Here is a 20,268-nt window from a genome sequence, read left to right as displayed (position 1 = left end):
GTGAAAACTGGAACTAACCCCCTGGAATCCGGAGCAAAGGCGGAAAGGAGGAGACATTCCATCCTGGGAGCTTTCATTTGATGTGTGAATGTGTAGATGTGAATATTGTGTGAGAGAGAGTGTATGAAGGGGCGGATGGGTCTGACTAATGGAACTGTGTTTGTGTGTCTGTTCTGATCAGGAGATCTCCCAGTCTCTCTTATGGAAAATGAAATGATTTTTCAATCAAAGGATCCCCTTAATGTCGTGCTCAGCCCCAAAGTTTGATTTCAGGATAATAGTTTTGTTAAATTGAAGATTTGAGTGGAAAAGTAGAGAACATGTCAGCTATCGCGTGTGAGAGCGAGATCAGTGCAGCAGTAAAACGGGGTTAAATGGAAAATGGAGACCTCAATTCGAGTGAAAGCTTTTCAACAGCAAACATTGGAGTGTGGGAGACATGATGGATGCAGCCTGGATCTGTGGAGAATGGGAATTTGAGTGGAATTGGAGAGTTTGTGAGGGGAGAGAAACACAGAGAGGCTGGAGGAACCGGCAGCTGACAGCAGCTCTCTGCTCCGTCCGCTCTCTGCCTTTAAGTTGCTCTGTGTCGCCACCACTGGTTTCATTCCTGATTCAGTTCTGACTGTCACACATTTTCTACACAGTCTCGGATATGACTGAAACTGCAGCCGCCCAAACGGCTCCTCCATCCGCTCCTGCTCCAGTCAAATCTCCCAGGAAGAAGAAGGCGGCTCCCCGATCTAAGGCAGCCGCTCCCAAGTTAGGCGAGCAGATCCTCCAGCTTGTGGCGGGTTGCAGCGATCGCAACGGGATGTCCCTGTTCGCCATAAAGAAAGCTTTGTCTGGCAGCGGAGTGGATGTGGCCAAGCGCGGCTCCCAGATCAGGTTAACTATCAAGAGGAAGGTGGACAAAGGCTCCCTGGTGCAGACAAAGGGACAGGGCGCCTCCGGATCCTTCAAAATCCCCAAGAAGGAAAGCCAGGGGAAAATGGGAAAGGTGAAGAAACCAACAGCCAAGAAATCTTTAGTGAAGAAAACAGCGGCCAAGAAGGTGAGAACAAAGAAAACAGCAGCTCAAAAATCTCCAGCCAAGAAATCCGCAGCCAAGAAAACTCCAGTGAAGAAATCTACAGTCAGGAAAACAAGCAGCAAGAAGGCGGCAGCTGCAAAAAAGGCGGTGAAGAAAGCAGCGCTGAAGAAAAAGTCTCCTGGGAAGAAGGTCAGGGGCGGAAAGCCTTTAACAAAAGTGAATCAATGGAAGGCCAAGCCCAAAGTGAAAGCAGCAAAGGCTAAGAAAGCAGCGCCAGGAAAGAAGTGAAAGAACGCGAGCAAATTGTAAACCTCTGAACCCAAAGGCTCTTCTCAGAGCCGCCCACATCTCTCAGGAAAGAGCTGATCCCCCTTCAATTGATCCCTGTGCCGGCGCTGGGAGCAGATTTCAGATAGAAATGATTGATATGAAATGGAAGGTTGCCGGTGTCTCACTGACATGCGCTGTACCCAGCATCTCCCTCACTCTGTAATAAAACACAGGGATGTCCGGGCCCCATTGCAACTGGGGATATGTCCGGCTGCTCTCTCAGTTTCTGCTCGTTTCCTTTTCACAGATTCAGGGGGAGAGTGTGTGAGACAGGAACCCGGGCGGAGAAAGCCCGCCTCACAACTCAAAGCCCAACACATGAGTTTGTCTCGTTCAGCTGGAGTGAGGTTTTAGGAAATTGTCCAACCGTCTGGGAGGGGAGGTGTGTGGGGATGGAGCAGAAACTGGGATTGAAGTGGGAGCAGACGGGCTGACTGGCTCTGAAAGGACTGGATTTCGGCGGGAATATGACTAAATGTTAATTGTACCAGCTCAGCATTGAAAAGCTGCTGGTTTCTGACCCAGTTGAATACGAGGCTCCAATCTGTAAACTTTGTGCCGAGTGTTGTATTCACTTCCATTGTGGAGAATTCAACAATGTGGGTTGGAGCAGGCAGGAGGCGGAGCTGGATGGTCAAAGACATTTCACTGCTCTGTCTGTCACTCAGTCTGCTCCCCGCCTCTCTCCCTTTCTCAGCCAGGTCGGGGCGGGCTGTATAATAAAGGAAAGTGCAGCAGCTCGTCTCTCATTCAGCAGCGATTTGGCTGAAGAAGCATCATGTCTGGCAGAGGGAAAGGAGGCAAAGGACTGGGCAAAGGCGGAGCAAAGCGGCACCGCAAAGTGCTTCGTGATAACATCCAGGGCATCACCAAACCAGCAATCCGCCGCCTGGCTCGCCGTGGCGGGGTCAAGCGCATCTCGGGTTTGATCTATGAGGAGACTCGCGGGGTGCTGAAGGTTTTCCTGGAGAATGTGATCAGGGACGCCGTCACCTACACTGAACACGCCAAGCGCAAGACGGTCACCGCCATGGATGTGGTTTACGCTCTCAAACGCCAGGGCCGCACTCTCTATGGATTCGGCGGTTGAACATCCATTTAACAATTTGACAAAACCCAAAGGCTCTTTTAAGAGCCGCCCAATCCCTCACATGGAGAGCACTGACCTTAGAATGACAGCAGAATAACGCATGCTCGATGGTTTGGCGAGGCATAACTGATGAGACGGGTAGCGTCAAACCTGTAACCACGCATAATGAACACTGACATTGATCAGATAAGTCTTCCAACACCAGGTTCAAGTCCAACAGGTTTGTTTCAAACACGAGCTTTCGGAGCACTGCTCCTTGCTCAGGTGAATCAAAATTCTTACTGTGCTCACCCCAGTCCAACGCCGGCATCTACATATCATTGTCCAGAGACACTGTTTGCATAACTGATCTGTAAACACCTCCTCCGTCCATCTCCCCAAGAGCAGTCGCTAAACGAGTCAGTCAGCGTTCCTTTTAATAGCTTACGTTTTGCAATGAAATAACCGATATCACTGATCGGATTAAAAGGATACAGAATTCCGCCCCTCAATAGGAGCTTTATCCCCAGTCTGTTGTAATCCGGGTGTTCAGGCAGTGGGTCGAATCTGGGAGCAGGAATCGTTGATAAGCTTTTGATATTCACAACTTGAGGTTCAATTTGGGGCATAGATAGAACAGTACAGCACAGGCCCTTCGGCCCTCGATGTTGTGCCGAACAATGATCACCCTACTTAAACACACGTAACCCATAACCCAACAATCCCCCCATTAACCTTACACTACGGGCAATTTAGCATGGCCAATCCACCTAACCCGCACATCTTTGGACTGTGGGAGGAAACCGGAGCAACCGGAGGAAACCCACGCACACACGGGGAGAACGTGCAGACTCCACACAGACAGTGACCCAGCCGGGAATCGAACCTGGGACCCTGGAGCTATGAAGCATTGATGCTAACCACCATGCTACCGTGAGACCCACGGGGTAGCAGGGTAGCATGGTGGTCCATTACTGTTCTGTGCTGTACTGTTCTATTTTCAAATTATTTCGGTTTTCCCAAATACCCGTTCCCTGTCCCTGTGAAATTGGCGGGCTTTTTGAATTTGATGGTTTGTCAGTTGCAGGTCCACCAATCAGGGCCCTGATATCCTTGCCGCCCATCGCTCTTTTCAAACTTGTCCACGGGATCGGGCTGCATCCAATGAGGAGAAGAGGGCGGTCACTATAATGCCTTAAATAGGCAGTGAGAGAGCGGCGCCAGCATTCTCAGCCTCTGCCTTTCACCCAGTTTCACATCATGGCCAGGACCAAGCAGACAGCGCGCAAATCGACTGGAGGCAAAGCTCCTCGCAAACAGCTGGCTACCAAAGCGGCCCGCAAGAGCGCTCCAGCCACGGGCGGAGTGAAGAAGCCTCATCGCTACAGACCCGGCACTGTGGCTCTGAGGGAGATCCGCCGCTACCAGAAATCCACCGAGCTGCTGATCCGCAAACTGCCCTTCCAGCGCCTGGTGCGAGAGATCGCTCAGGACTTCAAGACAGACCTGCGCTTCCAGAGCTCCGCCGTCATGGCCCTGCAGGAGGCCAGCGAGGCTTACCTGGTGGGGCTCTTTGAGGACACCAACCTGTGCGCCATCCACGCCAAGCGAGTCACCATCATGCCCAAAGACATCCAGCTGGCCCGCCGCATCCGCGGGGAACGCGCCTAAAACCCGGCTTCACCAATAATAACAACAAAGGCTCTTTTAGGAGCCACCACGTCTGTCAGGAAGGGAGCTTCTCCACCCAATTCCTCTCAGTTGACGTGTGATTTCGAATATAAGCATCGGCTTTCGGAAGCTTGAGTGAAATTCTCACATGCACCAGAATTAATCGGATGGGCCACGAGTCACCCTTTTATGAAATGAAAATGGCTTATTGTCACGAGTAGGCTTCAAATGAAGTTACCGTGAAAAGTCCCTAGTCGCCACATTGCGGCGCATGTTCAGGGAGGCTGGAACGGGAATTGAACCGTGCTCCTGGCCTGCCTTGGACTGCTTTAGCCTTGTGCTAAACCAGCCCGCAGAGAATGGGTGGCTCTGAAAAAGCCTCCCGGTCCTGGTTCAGAGTCGCTAAATCGACAAATAAATGCTGCGACCTCCTGTTACTGGTTCCAATGCTGAAGCCTCTCAAAATTACAATTTACGCTCCATTGAAATGGAGTTTCTCTCGTCTCCTTATCTCTGAAGCAGAATTGATATTAATATGAGGCTCCGAGTGAGAAACGAGTCACAAATATTAACTTATTGCAGAAACATCTACACATTAAATAGTCGAGCAGAAACTTCCGGAGAGATTACATATCGCACACTTCCTTATATAAGCAATATTATTGAAACTAAGATCATTTCTCTTCACATACTTTTATCCGCAATAAACACCGTCAATTAAAATGTATCATATATACAGAATATATTAATAATGTCGCGCACAGAATGCTCCAAGGATTGATGTCGTAAAGCGTAAAACATTTGCACATTAAGCAACAGAGCAGAATCTCTGACGGTCAGACAATAGTTAGGCCTTTTTCAGATAAAGTGAGTGGCTCTGAAAAGAGCCTTTGGGTTATTAGATTAAAGAATGGTCGCTTCACTTCTTGGTGGCGTTGCTTTTCTTGGGCAGCAGCACGGCCTGGATGTTAGGCAGCACCCCGCCCTGAGCGATGGTCACCCCTCCCAGCAGCTTGTTGAGCTCCTCGTCGTTGCGGACGGCCAGCTGCAGGTGCCTGGGGATGATGCGGCTCTTCTTGTTGTCCCGGGCCGCGTTCCCGGCCAGCTCGAGGATTTCAGCGGTCAGATACTCGAGCACAGCAGCCAGATAGACCGGGGCTCCGGCACCCACACGCTGGGCATAGTTACCCTTTCTCAGGTGCCTGTGAACACGGCCCACCGGGAACTGCAGTCCAGCCCGGGAGGAGCGAGACTTGGCCTTGGCCCGAGCTTTACCGCCGGTCTTTCCTCTTCCAGACATTGTCACAATCTCACAAACACTTTCACACAGAATGAACAATTTCTCCAGCATTTACTGTTCTTATAAACTGAAGGGGGCGGGTTTTACCCACAACTACCGGCAGAAGCTGAGAATTTGTCCATTTCAAAAAGCCGCCAATTTCATTGTGGGAAAGGAGCGAATTCAAATAAATGTCGTCCTTGGTCAGAGATTTCAAATCCCTTCTATTTATTCGGTTTGATTCAGCGCTTCCCGTCACCAATCACAGGCGCGGGTTTAACATTTAGTTTAAATGTGGTTCATTCTCCTCCCGCTTTCTAACTGTCCCGGGCGGGAATCAATCCCTGTTCACAGCATTCCCGGAAGGAAAACGCTCCGTTTAGACTTCAGTCAGGACCGAGTGTCCTTCACTGAAAACAGGGAGTGGGATCGAGTCCTCAGACTGTCCTTATTCCGCTCTGGGATAATCCCATTCCCGACTGTTACCCAGCAGAGAATTACTGGGAATAAAATGATGGGTTAATGAACATTTCAGGAATTGAGAGAAGGCTCCGTTCCAGCTAAAAACAGCAGCTGATGAGGTGATTTGGGGGCTGTGAAAATAACAGAATAATAACAGCTTTCAGCACAAAGCCAAGGCGGCGGAGTGAGTTCTGCCTGAACCAATCGGAGAGCTGGAGAGGAGTTACAGGGTTTGATTGGCTGACATTTTCAAATTCCAAACTCCCGCCAATTTCAGTGCAGGAAAATCCCAAATAACGGAACGGCTCAATGTTCAGGAAACTATTTGAATCTCACACTTTGTGATCTGTTTATTGGATTTTCCCTCCCAGAATCCTGGCTCTATTTTAGGAACAGTTTGAATTTGTCAGTCTCTTATCTGTAACCGGCGGTAATAAGACCCCGTTCAGCAATTTAAAACGGAGCAAATCTCAGCTCACTGCAAAAGCAGAAACATAGAGATTACCAACCAACTCCTTCACACAGGCTACACAGGGACAGAGAGAAAGGGCTGATTTCTGAGCCTCTCTCCTGAAAGCGGCCGGGAATGTTACACTGGGAAGTGTGGAGAGAATCCCCGACTCTATCCCGCCGGTGGAACAGGCAGCTTTGTGTCCGGAGAATAGGGAGGGCCGGGGAGAGGCAGATCTTAAAGCGCTGCAATGGACACAGGTCCTGTGTGTGCTCAAATCTCGCTGATTCCGTCCCCTGGGAAACTGCGGAATAAACACATCAGCCCGAAAATAACCTCTTCATTCCCGCCTTTACTCTGTTCCGGGAGCGGGAACCAGGTCACCCGAGAGAAAAAAAATAATAATCTCCTCATGAATTCAACTCACCTGTTGTTAAACTCTGAATATATTTATCATTAAATTTAAATAATTCCCTCCTGAAATTGTGTTTCTCCTCATTGTCCGTCACAAATACCAGACTGGGTTTAAAATCCGCTCTCAATTCAGTTTGAGTGTCTCTTCTGTGTGAAACTGTCTGTGACGGGCGGGTATGAAGCCACATTCACAACATTCTGGAACGGGACAAATCTCTATCCTCCACAAAGAGATTTCTCATGAAGTCAATGCGGGAAAAGATGGTGCAGCTTTTTCACAGAGATTGTGGGTGGCTCTTAAAAGAGCCGTTGTGTTTGGGGTGGTTTTCAGTCCATTGTGCAGTTTTACTTGGAGCTGGTGTACTTGGTGACCGCCTTTGTCCCTTCCGACACGGCGTGCTTGGCCAGTTCCCCGGGCAGCAGCAGGCGCACGGCGGTCTGGATCTCCCGGGAGCTGATGGTGCTGCGCTTGTTGTAATGGGCCAGGCGGGAAGCCTCACCCGCGATACGCTCGAAAATATCGCTGACGAACGAGTTCATGATGCTCATGGCCTTGGAGGAGATGCCGGTGTCGGGGTGAACCTGCTTCATCACTTTGTAGATGTAGATGGAGTAACTCTCCTTCCTCGACCTTCGCCGCTTCTTGCCGCCCTTTACTGCCGGTTTCTTAATGACTTTCTTGGCTCCCTTCTTGGCAGCTGGTTTCGATGTTGGTTTCTTCTCGTCAGCCATCTTCAGTTTCACCCAGAAATAAAGCAAACCCCTTCCGAGCGCTGATTAAATAGACAGAGCCTCACATCTATGCTAATGAGGAATGGGGAAAGGAATGATTGTGATTGGACATTGTGAAAATGAGGACAGCCAGTTATGTTCTGTTTATTTGATTGGAGATCTGAACAGACCAATCAGATTTAAGATTTTCCACCAATCAGAATCATCCGATACGACAAAAAGGAAATACATTTCAGAAAGAATGTCTCCAGTACTCACTCTCTGTATCAGAGTTAGTAAATCCCACACTCACACACTGTATAAAGTGTGTGACTGGGATTTACTCACTCTCTGATACACAGTAAGAAGTCTTACAACACCAGGTTAAAGTCCAACAGGTTTGTTTCAAACACGATCTTTCGGAGCACTGCTCCTTCCTCAGGTGAATGGAGAGGTATGTGAGGGATAATTCACATACCTCTCCATTCACCTGAGGAAGGAGCAGTGCGCCGAAAGCTCGCGTTTGAAACAAACCTGTTGGACTTTAAGCTGGTGGTGTAAAATTTCATACTGTGCTCACCCGTGTCTAACGCCGGCATCTCCATGTCACTCTCTGATACAGTCTCAGAGTGTGGGATTTACTCATTCTCCGATACAGTGTGAGTGTGGGATTTACTCCCTCTCTGATACAGTGTGTGTGTGGGATTTACTCACTCTCTGATACAGTGTGTGAGTGTGGGATTTACTCACTCTCTGATACAGTGTGTGAGTGTGGGATTTACTCACTCTCTGATACAGTGTGTGAGTGTGGGATTTACTCACTCTCTGATACAGTGTGTGAGTGTGGGATTTACTCACTCTCTGATACAGTGTGTGAGTGTGGGATTTACTCACTCTCTGATACAGTGTGTGAGTGTGGGATTTACTCACTCTCTGATACAGTGTGTGAGTGTGGGATTTACTCACTCTCTGATACAGTGTGTGAGTGTGGGATTTACTCACTCTCTGATACAGTGTGTGAGTGTGGGATTTACTCACTCTCTGATACAGTGTGAGTGTGGGATTTACTCACTCTCTGATACAGTGTGTGAGTGTGGGATTACTCACTCTCTGATACAGTGTGTGAGTGTGGGATTTACTCACTCTCTGATACAGTGTGTGAGTGTGGGATTTACTCACTCTCTGATACAGTGTGTGAGTGTGGGATTTACTCACTCTCTGATACAGTGTGAGTGTGGGATTTACTCACTCTCTGATACAGTGTGTGAGTGTGGGATTTACTCACTCTCTGATACAGTGTGTAAGTGTGGGATTTACTCACTCTCTGATACAGTGTGTGAGTGTGGGATTTACTCACTCTCTGATACAGTGTGAGTGTGGGATTTACTCACTCTCTGATACAGTGTGTGAGTGTGGGATTTACTCACTCTCTGATACAGTGTGAGTGTGGGATTTACTCACTCTCTGATACAGTGTGTGAGTGTGGATTTACTCACTCTCTGATACAGTGTGAGTGTGGGATTTACTCACTCTCTGATACAGTGTGTGAGTGTGGGATTTACTCACTCTCTGATACAGTGTGTAGTGTGGGATTTACTCACTCTCTGATACAGTGTGTGAGTGTGGGATTTACTCACTCTCTGATACAGTGTGTGAGTGTGGGATTTACTCACTCTCTGATACAGTGGGTGAGTGTGGGATTTACTCACTCTCTGATACAGTGTGTGAGTGTGGGATTTACTCACTCTCTGATACAGTGTGAGTGTGGGATTTACTCACTCTCTGATACAGTGTGAGTGTGGGATTTACTCACTCTCTGATACAGTGTGTGGTGTGGGATTTACTCACTCTCTGATACAGTGTGTGAGTGTGGGATTTACTCACTCTCTGATACAGTGTGGAGTGTGGGATTTACTCACTCTCTGATACAGTGTGAGTGTGGGATTTACTCACTCTCTGATACAGTGTGTGAGTGTGGGATTTACTCACTCTCTGATACAGTGTGTGAGTGTGGGATTTACTCACTCTCTGATACAGTGTGTGAGTGTGGGATTTACTCACTCTCTGATACAGTGTGTGAGTGTGGGATTTACTCACTCTCTGATACAGTGTGTGAGTGTGGGATTTACTCACTCTCTGATACAGTGTGAGTGTGGGATTTACTCACTCTCTGATACAGTGTGTGAGTGTGGGATTTACTCACTCTCTGATACAGTGTTTGATTTACTCACTCTCTGATACAGTGTGGTGTGGGATTTACTCACTCTCTGATACAGTGTGTGAGTGTGGGATTTACTCACTCTCTGATACAGTGTGTGAGTGTGGGATTTACTCACTCTCTGATACAGTGTGTGAGTGTGGGATTTACTCACTCTCTGATACAGTGTTGATGTGGGATTTACTCACTCTCTGATACAGTGTGTGAGTGTGGGATTTACTCACTCTCTGATACAGTGTGTGAGTGTGGGATTTACTCACTCTCTGATACAGTGTGGAGTGTGGGATTTACTCACTCTCTGATACAGTGTGGAGTGTGGGATTTACTCACTCTCTGATACAGTGTGTGAGTGTGGGATTTACTCACTCTCTGATACAGTGTGTGAGTGTGGGATTTACTCACTCTCTGATACAGTGTGTGAGTGTGGGATTTACTCACTCTCTGATACAGTGTGTGAGTGTGGGATTTACTCACTCTCTGATACAGTGTGTGAGTGTGGGATTTACTCACTCTCTGATACAGTGTGTGAGTGTGGGATTACTCACTCTCTATACAGTGTGTGAGTGTGGGATTTACTCACTCTCTGATACAGTGTGTGTGTGGGATTTACTCACTCTCTGATACAGTGTGGAGTGTGGGATTTACTCACTCTCTGATACAGTGTGTGAGTGTGGGATTTACTCACTCTCTGATACAGTGTGTGAGTGTGGGATTTACTCACTCTCTGATACAGTGTGAGTGTGGGATTTACTCCTCTCTGATACAGTGTGTGAGTGTGGGATTTACTCACTCTCTGATACAGTGTGTGAGTGTGGGATTTACTCACTCTCTGATACAGTGTGAGTGTGGGATTTACTCACTCTCTGATACAGTGTGAGTGTGGGATTTACTCACTCTCTGATACAGTGTGTGAGTGTGGGATTTACTCACTCTCTGATACAGTGTGTGAGTGTGGGATTTACTCACTCTCTGATACAGTGTGAGTGTGGGATTTACTCACTCTCTGATACAGTGTGTGAGTGTGGGATTTACTCACTCTCTGATACAGTGTGAGTGTGGGATTTACTCACTCTCTGATACAGAGTGAGTGTGGGATTTACTCTCTCTGATACAGTGTGAGTGTGGGATTTACTCTTTCTGATACAGTGTGTGAGTGTGGGATTTACTCACTCTCTGATACAGAGTGAGTGTGGGATTTACTCTCTCTCTGATACAGTGTGAGAGTGTGGGATTTACTCACTCTCTGATACAGTGTGGGATTTGCTCACTCTCTGATACAGTGTGTGAATGTGGGATTTACTCACTCTCTGGTACAGTGTGTGTGGGATTTACTCACTCTGATACAGTGTGTGAGTGTGGGATTTACTCACTCTCTGATACAGTGTGAGAGTGTGGGATTTACTCACTCTGATACAGTGTGAGAGTGTGGGATTTACTCACTCTTTGATACAGTGTGTGTGGGATTTACTCACTCTCTGATACAGTGTGGGATTTACTCACTCTGATACAGTGTGTGTCTGTGGGACTTACTCACTCTCTAATACAGTGTGTGAGTGTGGGATTTACTCACTCTCTGATACAGTGTGTGAGTGTGGGATTTACTCACTCTCTGATACAGTGTGTGATGTGGGATTTACTCACTCTCTGATACAGTGTGTGAGTGTGGGATTTACTCACTCTCTGATACAGTGTGAGTGTGGGATTTACTCACTCTCTGATACAGTGTGTGAGTGTGGGATTTACTCACTCTCTGATACAGTGTGTGAGTGTGGGATTTACTCACTCTCTGATACAGTGTGAGTGTGGGATTTACTCACTCTCTGATACAGTGTGTGAGTGTGGGATTTACTCACTCTCTGATACAGTGTGGAGTGTGGGATTTACTCACTCTCTGATACAGTGTGAGTGTGGGATTTACTCACTCTCTGATACAGTGTGAGGTGGGGATTTACTCACTCTCTGATACAGTGTGTGAGTGTGGGATTTACTCACTCTCTGATACAGTGTGAGAGTGTGGGATTTACTCACTCTCTGATACAGTGTGTGAGTGTGGGATTTACTCACTCTCTGATACAGTGTGGTGTGGGATTTACTCACTCTCTGATACAGTGTGTGTGGGATTACTCACTCTCTGATACAGTGTGTGAGTGTGGGATTTACTCACTCTCTGATACAGTGTGTGTGGGATTTACTCACTCTCTGATACAGTGTGAGTGTGGGATTTACTCACTCTCTGATACAGTGTGAGTGTGGGATTTACTCACTCTCTGATACAGTGTGAGTGTGGGATTTACTCACTCTCTGATACAGTGTGAGTGTGGGATTTACTCACTCTCTGATACAGTGTGAGTGTGGGATTTACTCACTCTCTGATACAGTGTGGAGTGTGGGATTTACTCACTCTCTGATACAGTGTGTGAGTGTGGGATTTACTCACTCTCTGATACAGTGTGAGTGTGGGATTTTACTCACTCTCTGATACAGTGTGAGTGTGGGATTTACTCACTCTCTGATACAGTGTGTGAGTGTGGGATTTACTCACTCTCTGATACAGTGTGAGTGTGGGATTTACTCACTCTCTGATACAGTGCGAGTGTGGGATTTACTCTCTCTCTGATACAGTGTGTGAGTGTGGGATTTACTCACTCTCTGATACAGAGTGAGTGTGGGATTTACTCACTCTCTGATACAGAGTGAGTGTGGGATTTACTCTCTCTGATACAGTGTGAGTGTGGGATTTACTCTCTCTCTGATACAGTGTGTGAGTGTGGGATTTACTCACTCTCTGATACAGAGCGAGTGTGGGATTTACTCTCTCTCTGAAACAGTGTGAGTGTGGGATTTACTCACTCTCTGATACAGTGTGTGAGTGTGGGATTTACTCACTCTCTGATACAGTGTGAGTGTGGGATTTACTCACTCTCTGATACAGTGTGAGAGTGTGGGATTTACTCACTCTCTGATACAGTGTGGGATTTGCTCACTCTCTGATACAGTGTGTGAATGGGGGATTTACTCACTCTCTGGTACAGTGTGTGTGGGATTTACTCACTCTGATACAGTGTGTGAGTGTGGGATTTACTCACTCTCTGATACAGTGTGAGAGTGTGGGATTTACTCACTCTGATACAGTGTGTGAGTGTGGGATTTACTCACTCTCTGATACAGTGTGTGAGTGTGGGATTTACTCACTCACTGATACAGTATTTGAGTGTGGGATTTGCTCACTCTCTGATACAGTGTGTGAATGTGGGATTTACTCACTCTCTGGTACAGTGTGTGTGGGATTTACTCACTCTGATACAGTGTGTGAGTGTGGGATTTACTCACTCTCTGATACAGTGTGAGAGTGTGGGATTTACTCACTCTGATACAGTGTGTGAGTGTGGGATTTACTCACTCTCTGATACAGAGTGAGTGTGGGATTTACTCACTCTCTGATACAGAGTGAGTGTGGGATTTACTCTCTCTGATACAGTGTGAGTGTGGGATTTACTCTTTCTGATACAGTGTGTGAGTGTGGGATTTACTCACTCTCTGATACAGAGTGAGTGTGGGATTTACTCTCTCTCTGATACAGTGTGAGAGTGTGGGATTTACTCACTCTCTGATACAGTGTGGGATTTGCTCACTCTCTGATACAGTGTGTGAATGTGGGATTTACTCACTCTCTGGTACAGTGTGTGTGGGATTTACTCACTCTGATACAGTGTGTGAGTGTGGGATTTACTCACTCTCTGATACAGTGTGAGAGTGTGGGATTTACTCACTCTGATACAGTGTGAGAGTGTGGGATTTACTCACTCTCTGATACAGTGTGAGAGTGTGGGATTTAATCACTCTGATACAGTGTGTGAGTGTGGGATTTACTCACTTTTTGATACAGTGTGTGTGGGATTTACTCACTCTGATACAGTGTGTGTCTGTGGGACTTACTCACTCTCTAATACAGTGTGTGAGTGTGGGATATACTCACTCTCTGATACAGTGTGAGAGTGTGGGATTTACTCACTCTCTGATACAGTGTGAGAGTGTGGGATTTAATCACTCTGATACAGTGTGTGAGTGTGGGATTTACTCACTCTCTGATACAGTGTGAGTGTGGGATTTACTCACTCTCTGATACAGTGTGTGAGTGTGGGATTTACTCACTCTCTGATACAGTGTGTGAGTGTGGGATTTACTCACTCTCTGATACAGTGTGTGAGTGTGGGATTTACTCACTCTCTGATACAGTGTGTGAGTGTGGGATTTACTCACTCTCTGATACAGTGTGTGAGTGTGGGATTTACTCACTCTCTGATACAGTGTGTGAGTGTGGGATTTACTCACTCTCTGATACAGTGTGAGTGTGGGATTTACTCACTCTCTGATACAGTGTGTGAGTGTGGGATTTACTCACTCTCTGATACAGTGTGTGGGTGGGATTTACTCACTCTCTGATACAGTGTGTGAGTGTGGGATTTACTCACTCTCTGATACAGTGTGTGAGTGTGGGATTTACTCACTCTCTGATACAGTGTGAGTGTGGGATTTACTCACTCTCTGATACAGTGTGAGAGTGTGGGATTTACTCACTCTCTGATACAGTGTGAGTGTGGGATTTACTCACTCTCTGATACAGTGTGGAGTGTGGGATTTACTCACTCTCTGATACAGTGTGAGTGTGGGATTTACTCACTCTCTGATACAGTGTGAGTGTGGGATTTACTCACTCTCTGATACAGTGTGTGAGTGTGGGATTTACTCACTCTCTGATACAGTGTGAGTGTGGGATTTACTCACTCTCTGATACAGTGTGTGAGTGTGGGATTTACTCACTCTCTGATACAGTGTGAGTGTGGGATTTACTCACTCTCTGATACAGTGTGTGAGTGTGGGATTTACTCACTCTCTGATACAGTGTGAGTGTGGGATTTACTCACTCTCTGATACAGTGTGTGAGTGTGGGATTTACTCACTCTCTGATACAGTGTGAGTGTGGGATTTACTCACTCTCTGATACAGTGTGTGAGTGTGGGATTTACTCACTCTCTGATACAGTGTGAGTGTGGGATTTACTCACTCTCTGATACAGTGTGTGAGTGTGGGATTTACTCACTCTCTGATACAGTATGTGAGTGTGGGATTTACTCACTCTCTGATACAGTGTGAGAGTGTGGATTTACTCACTCTCTGATACAGTGTGGGATTTACTCACTCTCTGATACAGTGTGTGAAGTGTGGGATTTACTCACTCTCTGATACAGTGTGTGAGTGTGGGATTTACTCACTCTCTGATACAGTGTGTGAGTGTGGGATTTACTCACTCTCTGATACAGTGTGAGAGTGTGGGATTTACTCACTCTCTGATACAGTGTGAGAGTGTGGGATTTACTCACTCTCTGATACAGTGTGTAGTGTGGGATTTACTCACTCTCTGATACAGTGTGAGTGTGGATTTACTCACTCTCTGATACAGTGTGATCTGTGGGACTTACTCACTCTCTAGATACAGTGTGTGAGTGTGGGATTATACTCACTCTCTGATACAGTGTGAGAGTGTGGGATTTACTCACTCTCTGATATAGTGTGTGAGTGTGGGATTTACTCACTCTCTGATACAGTGTGAGTGTGGGATTTACTCACTCTCTGATATAGTGTGTGAGTGTGGGATTTACTCACTCTCTGATACAGTGAGAGTGTGGGATTTACTCACTCTCTGATACAGTATGTGAGTGTGGGATTTACTCACTCTCTGATACAGTATGTGAGTGTGGGATTTACTCTCTCTGATACAGTGTGAGTGTGGGATTTACTCTCTCTCTGATACAGTGTGGGAGTGTGGGATTTACTCACTCTCTGATACAGTGTGAGTGTGGGATTTACTCACTCTCTGATACAGTGTGAGTGTGGGATTTACTCACTCTCTGATACAGTGTGTGAGTGTGGGATTTACTCACTCTCTGATACAGTGTGAGAGTGTGGGATTTACTCACTCTGATACAGTGTGTGAGTGTGGGATTTACTCACTCTCTGATACAGTGTGTGTGGGATTTACTCACTCTCTGATACAGTGTGTGTCTGTGGGATTTACTCACTCTCTAATACAGTGTGTGAGTGTGGGATATACTCACACTCTGACACAGTTGTGTGTGGGATTTACTCACTCTCTGATACAGTGTGAGTGTGGGATTTACTCACTCTCTGATACAGAGTGAGTGTGGGATTTACTCACTCTCTGATACAGAGTGAGTGTGGGATTTACTCACTCTCTGATACAGAGTGAGTGTGGGATTTACTCTCTCTGATACAGTGTGAGTGTGGGATTTACTCTCTCTCTGATACAGTGTGAGTGTGGGATTTACTCTCTCTCTGATACAGTGTGTGAGTGTGGGATTTACTCACTCTCTGATACAGAGTGAGTGTGGGATTTATTCTCTCTCTGATACAGTGTGAGTGTGGGATTTACTCACTCTCTGATACAGAGTGAGTGTGGGATTTACTCACTCTCTGATACAGAGTGAGTGTGGGATTTACTCTCTCTGATACAGTGCGAGTGTGGGATTTACTCTCTCTCTGATACAGTGTGTGAGTGTGGGATTTACTCACTCTCTGATACAGAGTGAGTGTGGGATTTACTCACTCTCTGATACAGAGTGAGTGTGGGATTTACTCACTCTCTGATACAGGTGTGAGTGTGGATTTACTCTCTCTCTGATACAGTGTGTGAGTGTGGGATTTACTCACTCTCTGATACAGTGTGAGTGTGGGATTTACTCACTCTCTGATACAGTGTGTGAGTGTGGGATTTACTCACTCTCTGATACAGTGTGTGAGTGTGGGATTTACTCACTCTCTGATACAGTTGTGAGTGTGGGATTTACTCACTCTCTGATACAGTGTGAGTGTGGGATTTACTCACTCTCTGATACAGTGTGGTGTGGGATTTACTCACTCTCTGATACAGTGTGTGAGTGTGGGATTTACTCACTCTCTGATACAGTGTGTGAGTGGGGATTTACTCACTCTCTGATACAGTGTGTGAGTGTGGGATTTACTCACTCTCTGATACAGTGTGAGTGTGGGATTTACTCACTCTCTGATACAGTGTGTGAGTGTGGGATTTACTCACTCTCTGATACAGTGTGTGAGTGTGGGATTTACTCACTCACTGATACAGTATTTGAGTGTGGGATTTGCTCACTCTCTGATACAGTGTGTGAATGTGGGATTTACTCACTCTCTGGTACAGTGTGTGTGGGATTTACTCACTCTGATACAGTGTGTGAGTGTGGGATTTACTCACTCTCTGATACAGTGTGAGAGTGTGGGATTTACTCACTCTCTGATACAGTGTGTGAGTGTGGGATTTACTCACTCTCTGATACAGAGTGAGTGTGGGATTTACTCACTCTCTGATACAGAGTGAGTGTGGGATTTACTCTCTCTGATACAGTGTGAGTGTGGGATTTACTCTTTCTGATACAGTGTGTGAGTGTGGGATTTACTCACTCTCTGATACAGAGTGAGTGTGGGATTTACTCTCTCTCTGATACAGTGTGAGAGTGTGGGATTTACTCACTCTCTGATACAGTGTGGGATTTGCTCACTCTCTGATACAGTGTGTGAATGTGGGATTTACTCACTCTCTGATACAGTGTGTGTGGGATTTACTCACTCTCTGATACAGTGTGTGAGTGTGGGATTTACTCACTCTCTGATACAGTGTGTGAGTGTGGGATTTACTCACTCTCTGATACAGTGTGTGAGTGTGGGATTTACTCACTCTCTGATACAGTGTGAGTGTGGGATTTACTCACTCTCTGATACAGTGTGTGTGGGGATTTACTCACTCTCTGATACAGTGTGTGAGTGTGGGATTTACTCACTCTCTGATACAGTGTGTGAGTGTGGGATATACTCACTCTCTGATACAGTGTGTGAGTGTGGGATTTACTCACTCTCTGATACAGTGTGTGATGTGGGATTTACTCACTCTCTGATACAGTGTGAGTGTGGGATTTACTCACTCTCTGATACAGGTGTGAGTGTGGGATTTACTCACTCTCTGATACAGTGTGAGTGTGGGATTTACTCACTCTCTGATACAGTGTGAGTGTGGGATTTACTCACTCTCTGATACAGTGTGAGTGTGGGATTTACTCACTCTCTGATACAGTGTGAGTGTGGGATTTACTCTCTCTCTGATACAGTGTGGGAGTGTGGGATTTACTCACTCTCTGATACAGTGTGAGTGTGGGATTTACTCACTCTCTGATACAGTGTGAGTGTGGGATTTACTCACTCTCTGATACAGTGTGTGAGTGTGGGATTTACTCACTCTCTGATACAGTGTGAGAGTGTGGGATTTACTCACTCTGATACAGTGTGTGAGTGTGGGATTTACTCACTTTTTGATACAGTGTGTGTGGGATTTACTCACTCTGATACAGTGTGTGTCTGTGGGAATTACTCACTCTCTAATACAGTGTGTGAGTGTGGGATATACTCACACTCTGACACAGTTTGTGTGGGATTTACTCACTCTCTGATACAGTGTGAGTGTGGGATTTACTCACTCTCTGATACAGAGTGAGTGTGGGATTTACTCACTCTCTGATACAGAGTGAGTGTGGGATTTACTCACTCTCTGATACAGAGTGAGTGTGGGATTTACTCTCTCTGATACAGTGTGAGTGTGGGATTTACTCACTCTCTGATACAGTGTGAGTGTGGGATTTACTCACTCTCTGATACAGTGTGTGAGTGTGGGATTTACTCACTCTCTGATACAGTGTGAGTGTGGGATTTACTCTCTCTGATACAGTGTGAGTGTGGGATTTACTCACTCTCTGATACAGTGTGTGAGTGTGGGATTTACTCACTCTCTGATACAGTGTGTGAGTGTGGGATTACTCCTCTCTGATACAGTTGCGAGTGTGGGATTTACTCACTCTCTGATACAGTGTGTGAGTGTGGGATTTACTCACTCTCTGATACAGAGTGAGTGTGGGATTTACTCACTCTCTGATACAGTGTGTGAGTGTGGGATTTACTCACTCTCTGATACAGTGTGAGTGTGGGATTTACTCTACTCTCTGATACAGTGTGGAGTGTGGGATTTACTCACTCTCTGATACAGTGTGTGTGGGATTTACTCACTCTCTGAATGTGTGGGATTTACTCACTCTCTGATACAGTGTGTGAGTGTGGGATTTACTCACTCTCTGATACAGTGTGAGTGTGGGATTTACTCACTCTCTGATACAGTGTGTGAGTGTGGGATTTACTCACTCTCTGATACAGTGTGAGTGTGGATTTGACTCACTCTCTGATACAGTGTGTGAGTGTGGGATTTACTCACTCTCTGATACAGTGTGAGTGTGGGATTTACTCACTCTCTGATACAGTGTGTGAGTGTGGGATTTACTCACTCTCTGATACAGTGTGAGAGTGTGGGATTTACTCACTCTCTGATACAGTGTGTGAGTGTGGGATTTACTCACTCTCTGATACAGTGTGTGAGTGTGGGATTTACTCACTCACTGATACAGTATGTGAGTGTGGGATTTACTCACTCTCTGATACAGTGTGTGAATGTGGGATTTACTCACTCTCTGATACAGTGTGTGTGGGATTTACTCACTCTGATACAGTGTGTGAGTGTGGGATTTACTCACTCTCTGATACAGTGTGAGAGTGTGGGATTTACTCACTCTGATACAGTGTGTGAGTGTGGGATTTACTCACTCTCTGATACAGTGTGTGAGTGTGGGATTTACTCACTCGCTGATACAGTGTGTCAGTGTGGGATTTACTCACTCTCTGATACAATGTGTGAGTGTGGGATTTACTCACTCTCTGATACAGTGTGAGTGTGGGATTTACTCACTCTCTGATACAGTGTGTCAGTGTGGGATTTACTCACTCTCTGATACAGTGTGTGCGTGAGGGATTTACTCCCTCTCTGATACAGTGTGTGAGTGTGGGATTTACTCACTCTGATACAGTGTGAGAGTGTGGGATTTACTCACCCTCTGATACAGTGTGAGTGTGGGATTTACTCACTCTGATACAATGTGTGAGTGTGGGATTTACTCACTCTCTGATACAGAGTGAGTGTGGGATTTACTCTCTCTGATACAGTGTGAGTGTGGGATTTACTCTCTCTCTGATACAGTGTGAGTGTGGGATTTACTCACTCTCTGGTACAGAGTGAGTGTGGGATTTACTCAATCTCTCATACAGAGTGCGTGTGGGGTTTACTCTCTCTGATACAGTGTGAGTGTGGGATTTACTCTCTCTCTGATACAGAGTGAGTGTGGGATTTACTCTCTCTCTGATACAGTGTGAGTGTGGGATTTACTCACTCTCTGACACAGTTTGTGTGGGATTTACTCACTCTCTGATACAGTGTGAGTGTGGGATTTACTCACTCTGATACAGTGTGTCAGTGTGGGATTTACTCTCTCTCTGATACAGTGAGAGTGTGGGGTTTACTCACTTTCTGATACAGAGTGAGTGTGGGATTTACTCACTCTCTGATACAGAGTGAGTGTGGGATTTACTCACTCTCTGATACAGAGTGAGTGTGGGAATTACTCTCTCTGATACAGTGTGTGTGTGGGATTTACTCTCTCTCTGATAC

The 20,268-nt window shown here is 46.3% G+C and overlaps 5 protein-coding genes across 11 annotated transcripts in view; 3 read left to right on the top strand and 2 right to left on the bottom strand.

Moving 5' to 3' along the window:
• Positions 1–637: 637 nt before the first annotated feature.
• On the top strand, positions 638–1,754 carry LOC119958876 (histone H1-like). Its single transcript, XM_038787390.1, has one exon. The coding sequence runs from the start codon at positions 656–658 to the stop codon at positions 1,319–1,321; it is 666 nt and encodes a 221-aa protein (XP_038643318.1). The 5' UTR covers positions 638–655; the 3' UTR covers positions 1,322–1,754.
• Positions 1,755–2,111: 357 nt separating this feature from the next.
• LOC119958919 (histone H4) lies at positions 2,112–2,478 on the top strand. Its single transcript, XM_038787444.1, has one exon. The coding sequence runs from the start codon at positions 2,142–2,144 to the stop codon at positions 2,451–2,453; it is 312 nt and encodes a 103-aa protein (XP_038643372.1). The 5' UTR covers positions 2,112–2,141; the 3' UTR covers positions 2,454–2,478.
• Positions 2,479–3,549: 1,071 nt separating this feature from the next.
• LOC119958894 (histone H3) lies at positions 3,550–4,152 on the top strand. Its single transcript, XM_038787408.1, has one exon. The coding sequence runs from the start codon at positions 3,693–3,695 to the stop codon at positions 4,101–4,103; it is 411 nt and encodes a 136-aa protein (XP_038643336.1). The 5' UTR covers positions 3,550–3,692; the 3' UTR covers positions 4,104–4,152.
• Positions 4,153–4,829: 677 nt separating this feature from the next.
• LOC119958891 (late histone H2A.2.2-like) lies at positions 4,830–5,469 on the bottom strand. Its single transcript, XM_038787405.1, has one exon. It carries the CDS (start codon positions 5,452–5,454, stop codon positions 5,023–5,025), a length of 432 nt encoding a protein of 143 aa, XP_038643333.1. The 5' UTR covers positions 5,455–5,469; the 3' UTR covers positions 4,830–5,022.
• A 697-nt stretch (positions 5,470–6,166) lies between these two features.
• The window catches only part of LOC119958896 (late histone H2B.L4-like), a 135,610-nt gene continuing 121,508 nt past the window's right edge, over positions 6,167–20,268 (bottom strand). For all 7 annotated transcript variants that reach the window (XM_038787416.1, XM_038787418.1, XM_038787415.1 and 4 more), the window contains one exon: positions 6,167–7,513. In XM_038787416.1, coding sequence (XP_038643344.1) covers positions 7,055–7,441 — 387 coding nt within the window. In that variant the 5' untranslated portion in view covers positions 7,442–7,513 and the 3' untranslated portion in view covers positions 6,167–7,054. The remainder of the gene's footprint in view (positions 7,514–20,268) is intronic.

Source organism: Scyliorhinus canicula, chromosome 31 (genome assembly GCF_902713615.1).
Source record: "Scyliorhinus canicula chromosome 31, sScyCan1.1, whole genome shotgun sequence".
Taxonomy (NCBI): Eukaryota; Metazoa; Chordata; class Chondrichthyes; order Carcharhiniformes; family Scyliorhinidae; genus Scyliorhinus; species Scyliorhinus canicula.
The sequence above is the reverse complement of the archived record's forward strand: the minus strand, read 5'-3'. Positions and strand labels throughout refer to the sequence as shown.

Bases quoted from the DNA above. Each gene is read 5' to 3' on its own strand.
- LOC119958919 (XM_038787444.1), top strand. From the start codon at position 2,142: ATGTCTGGCAGAGGGAAAGGAGGCAAAGGACTGGGCAAAGGCGGAGCA.
- LOC119958894 (XM_038787408.1), top strand. From the start codon at position 3,693: ATGGCCAGGACCAAGCAGACAGCGCGCAAATCGACTGGAGGCAAAGCT.
- LOC119958876 (XM_038787390.1), top strand. From the start codon at position 656: ATGACTGAAACTGCAGCCGCCCAAACGGCTCCTCCATCCGCTCCTGCT.
- LOC119958891 (XM_038787405.1), bottom strand. From the start codon at position 5,454: ATGCTGGAGAAATTGTTCATTCTGTGTGAAAGTGTTTGTGAGATTGTG.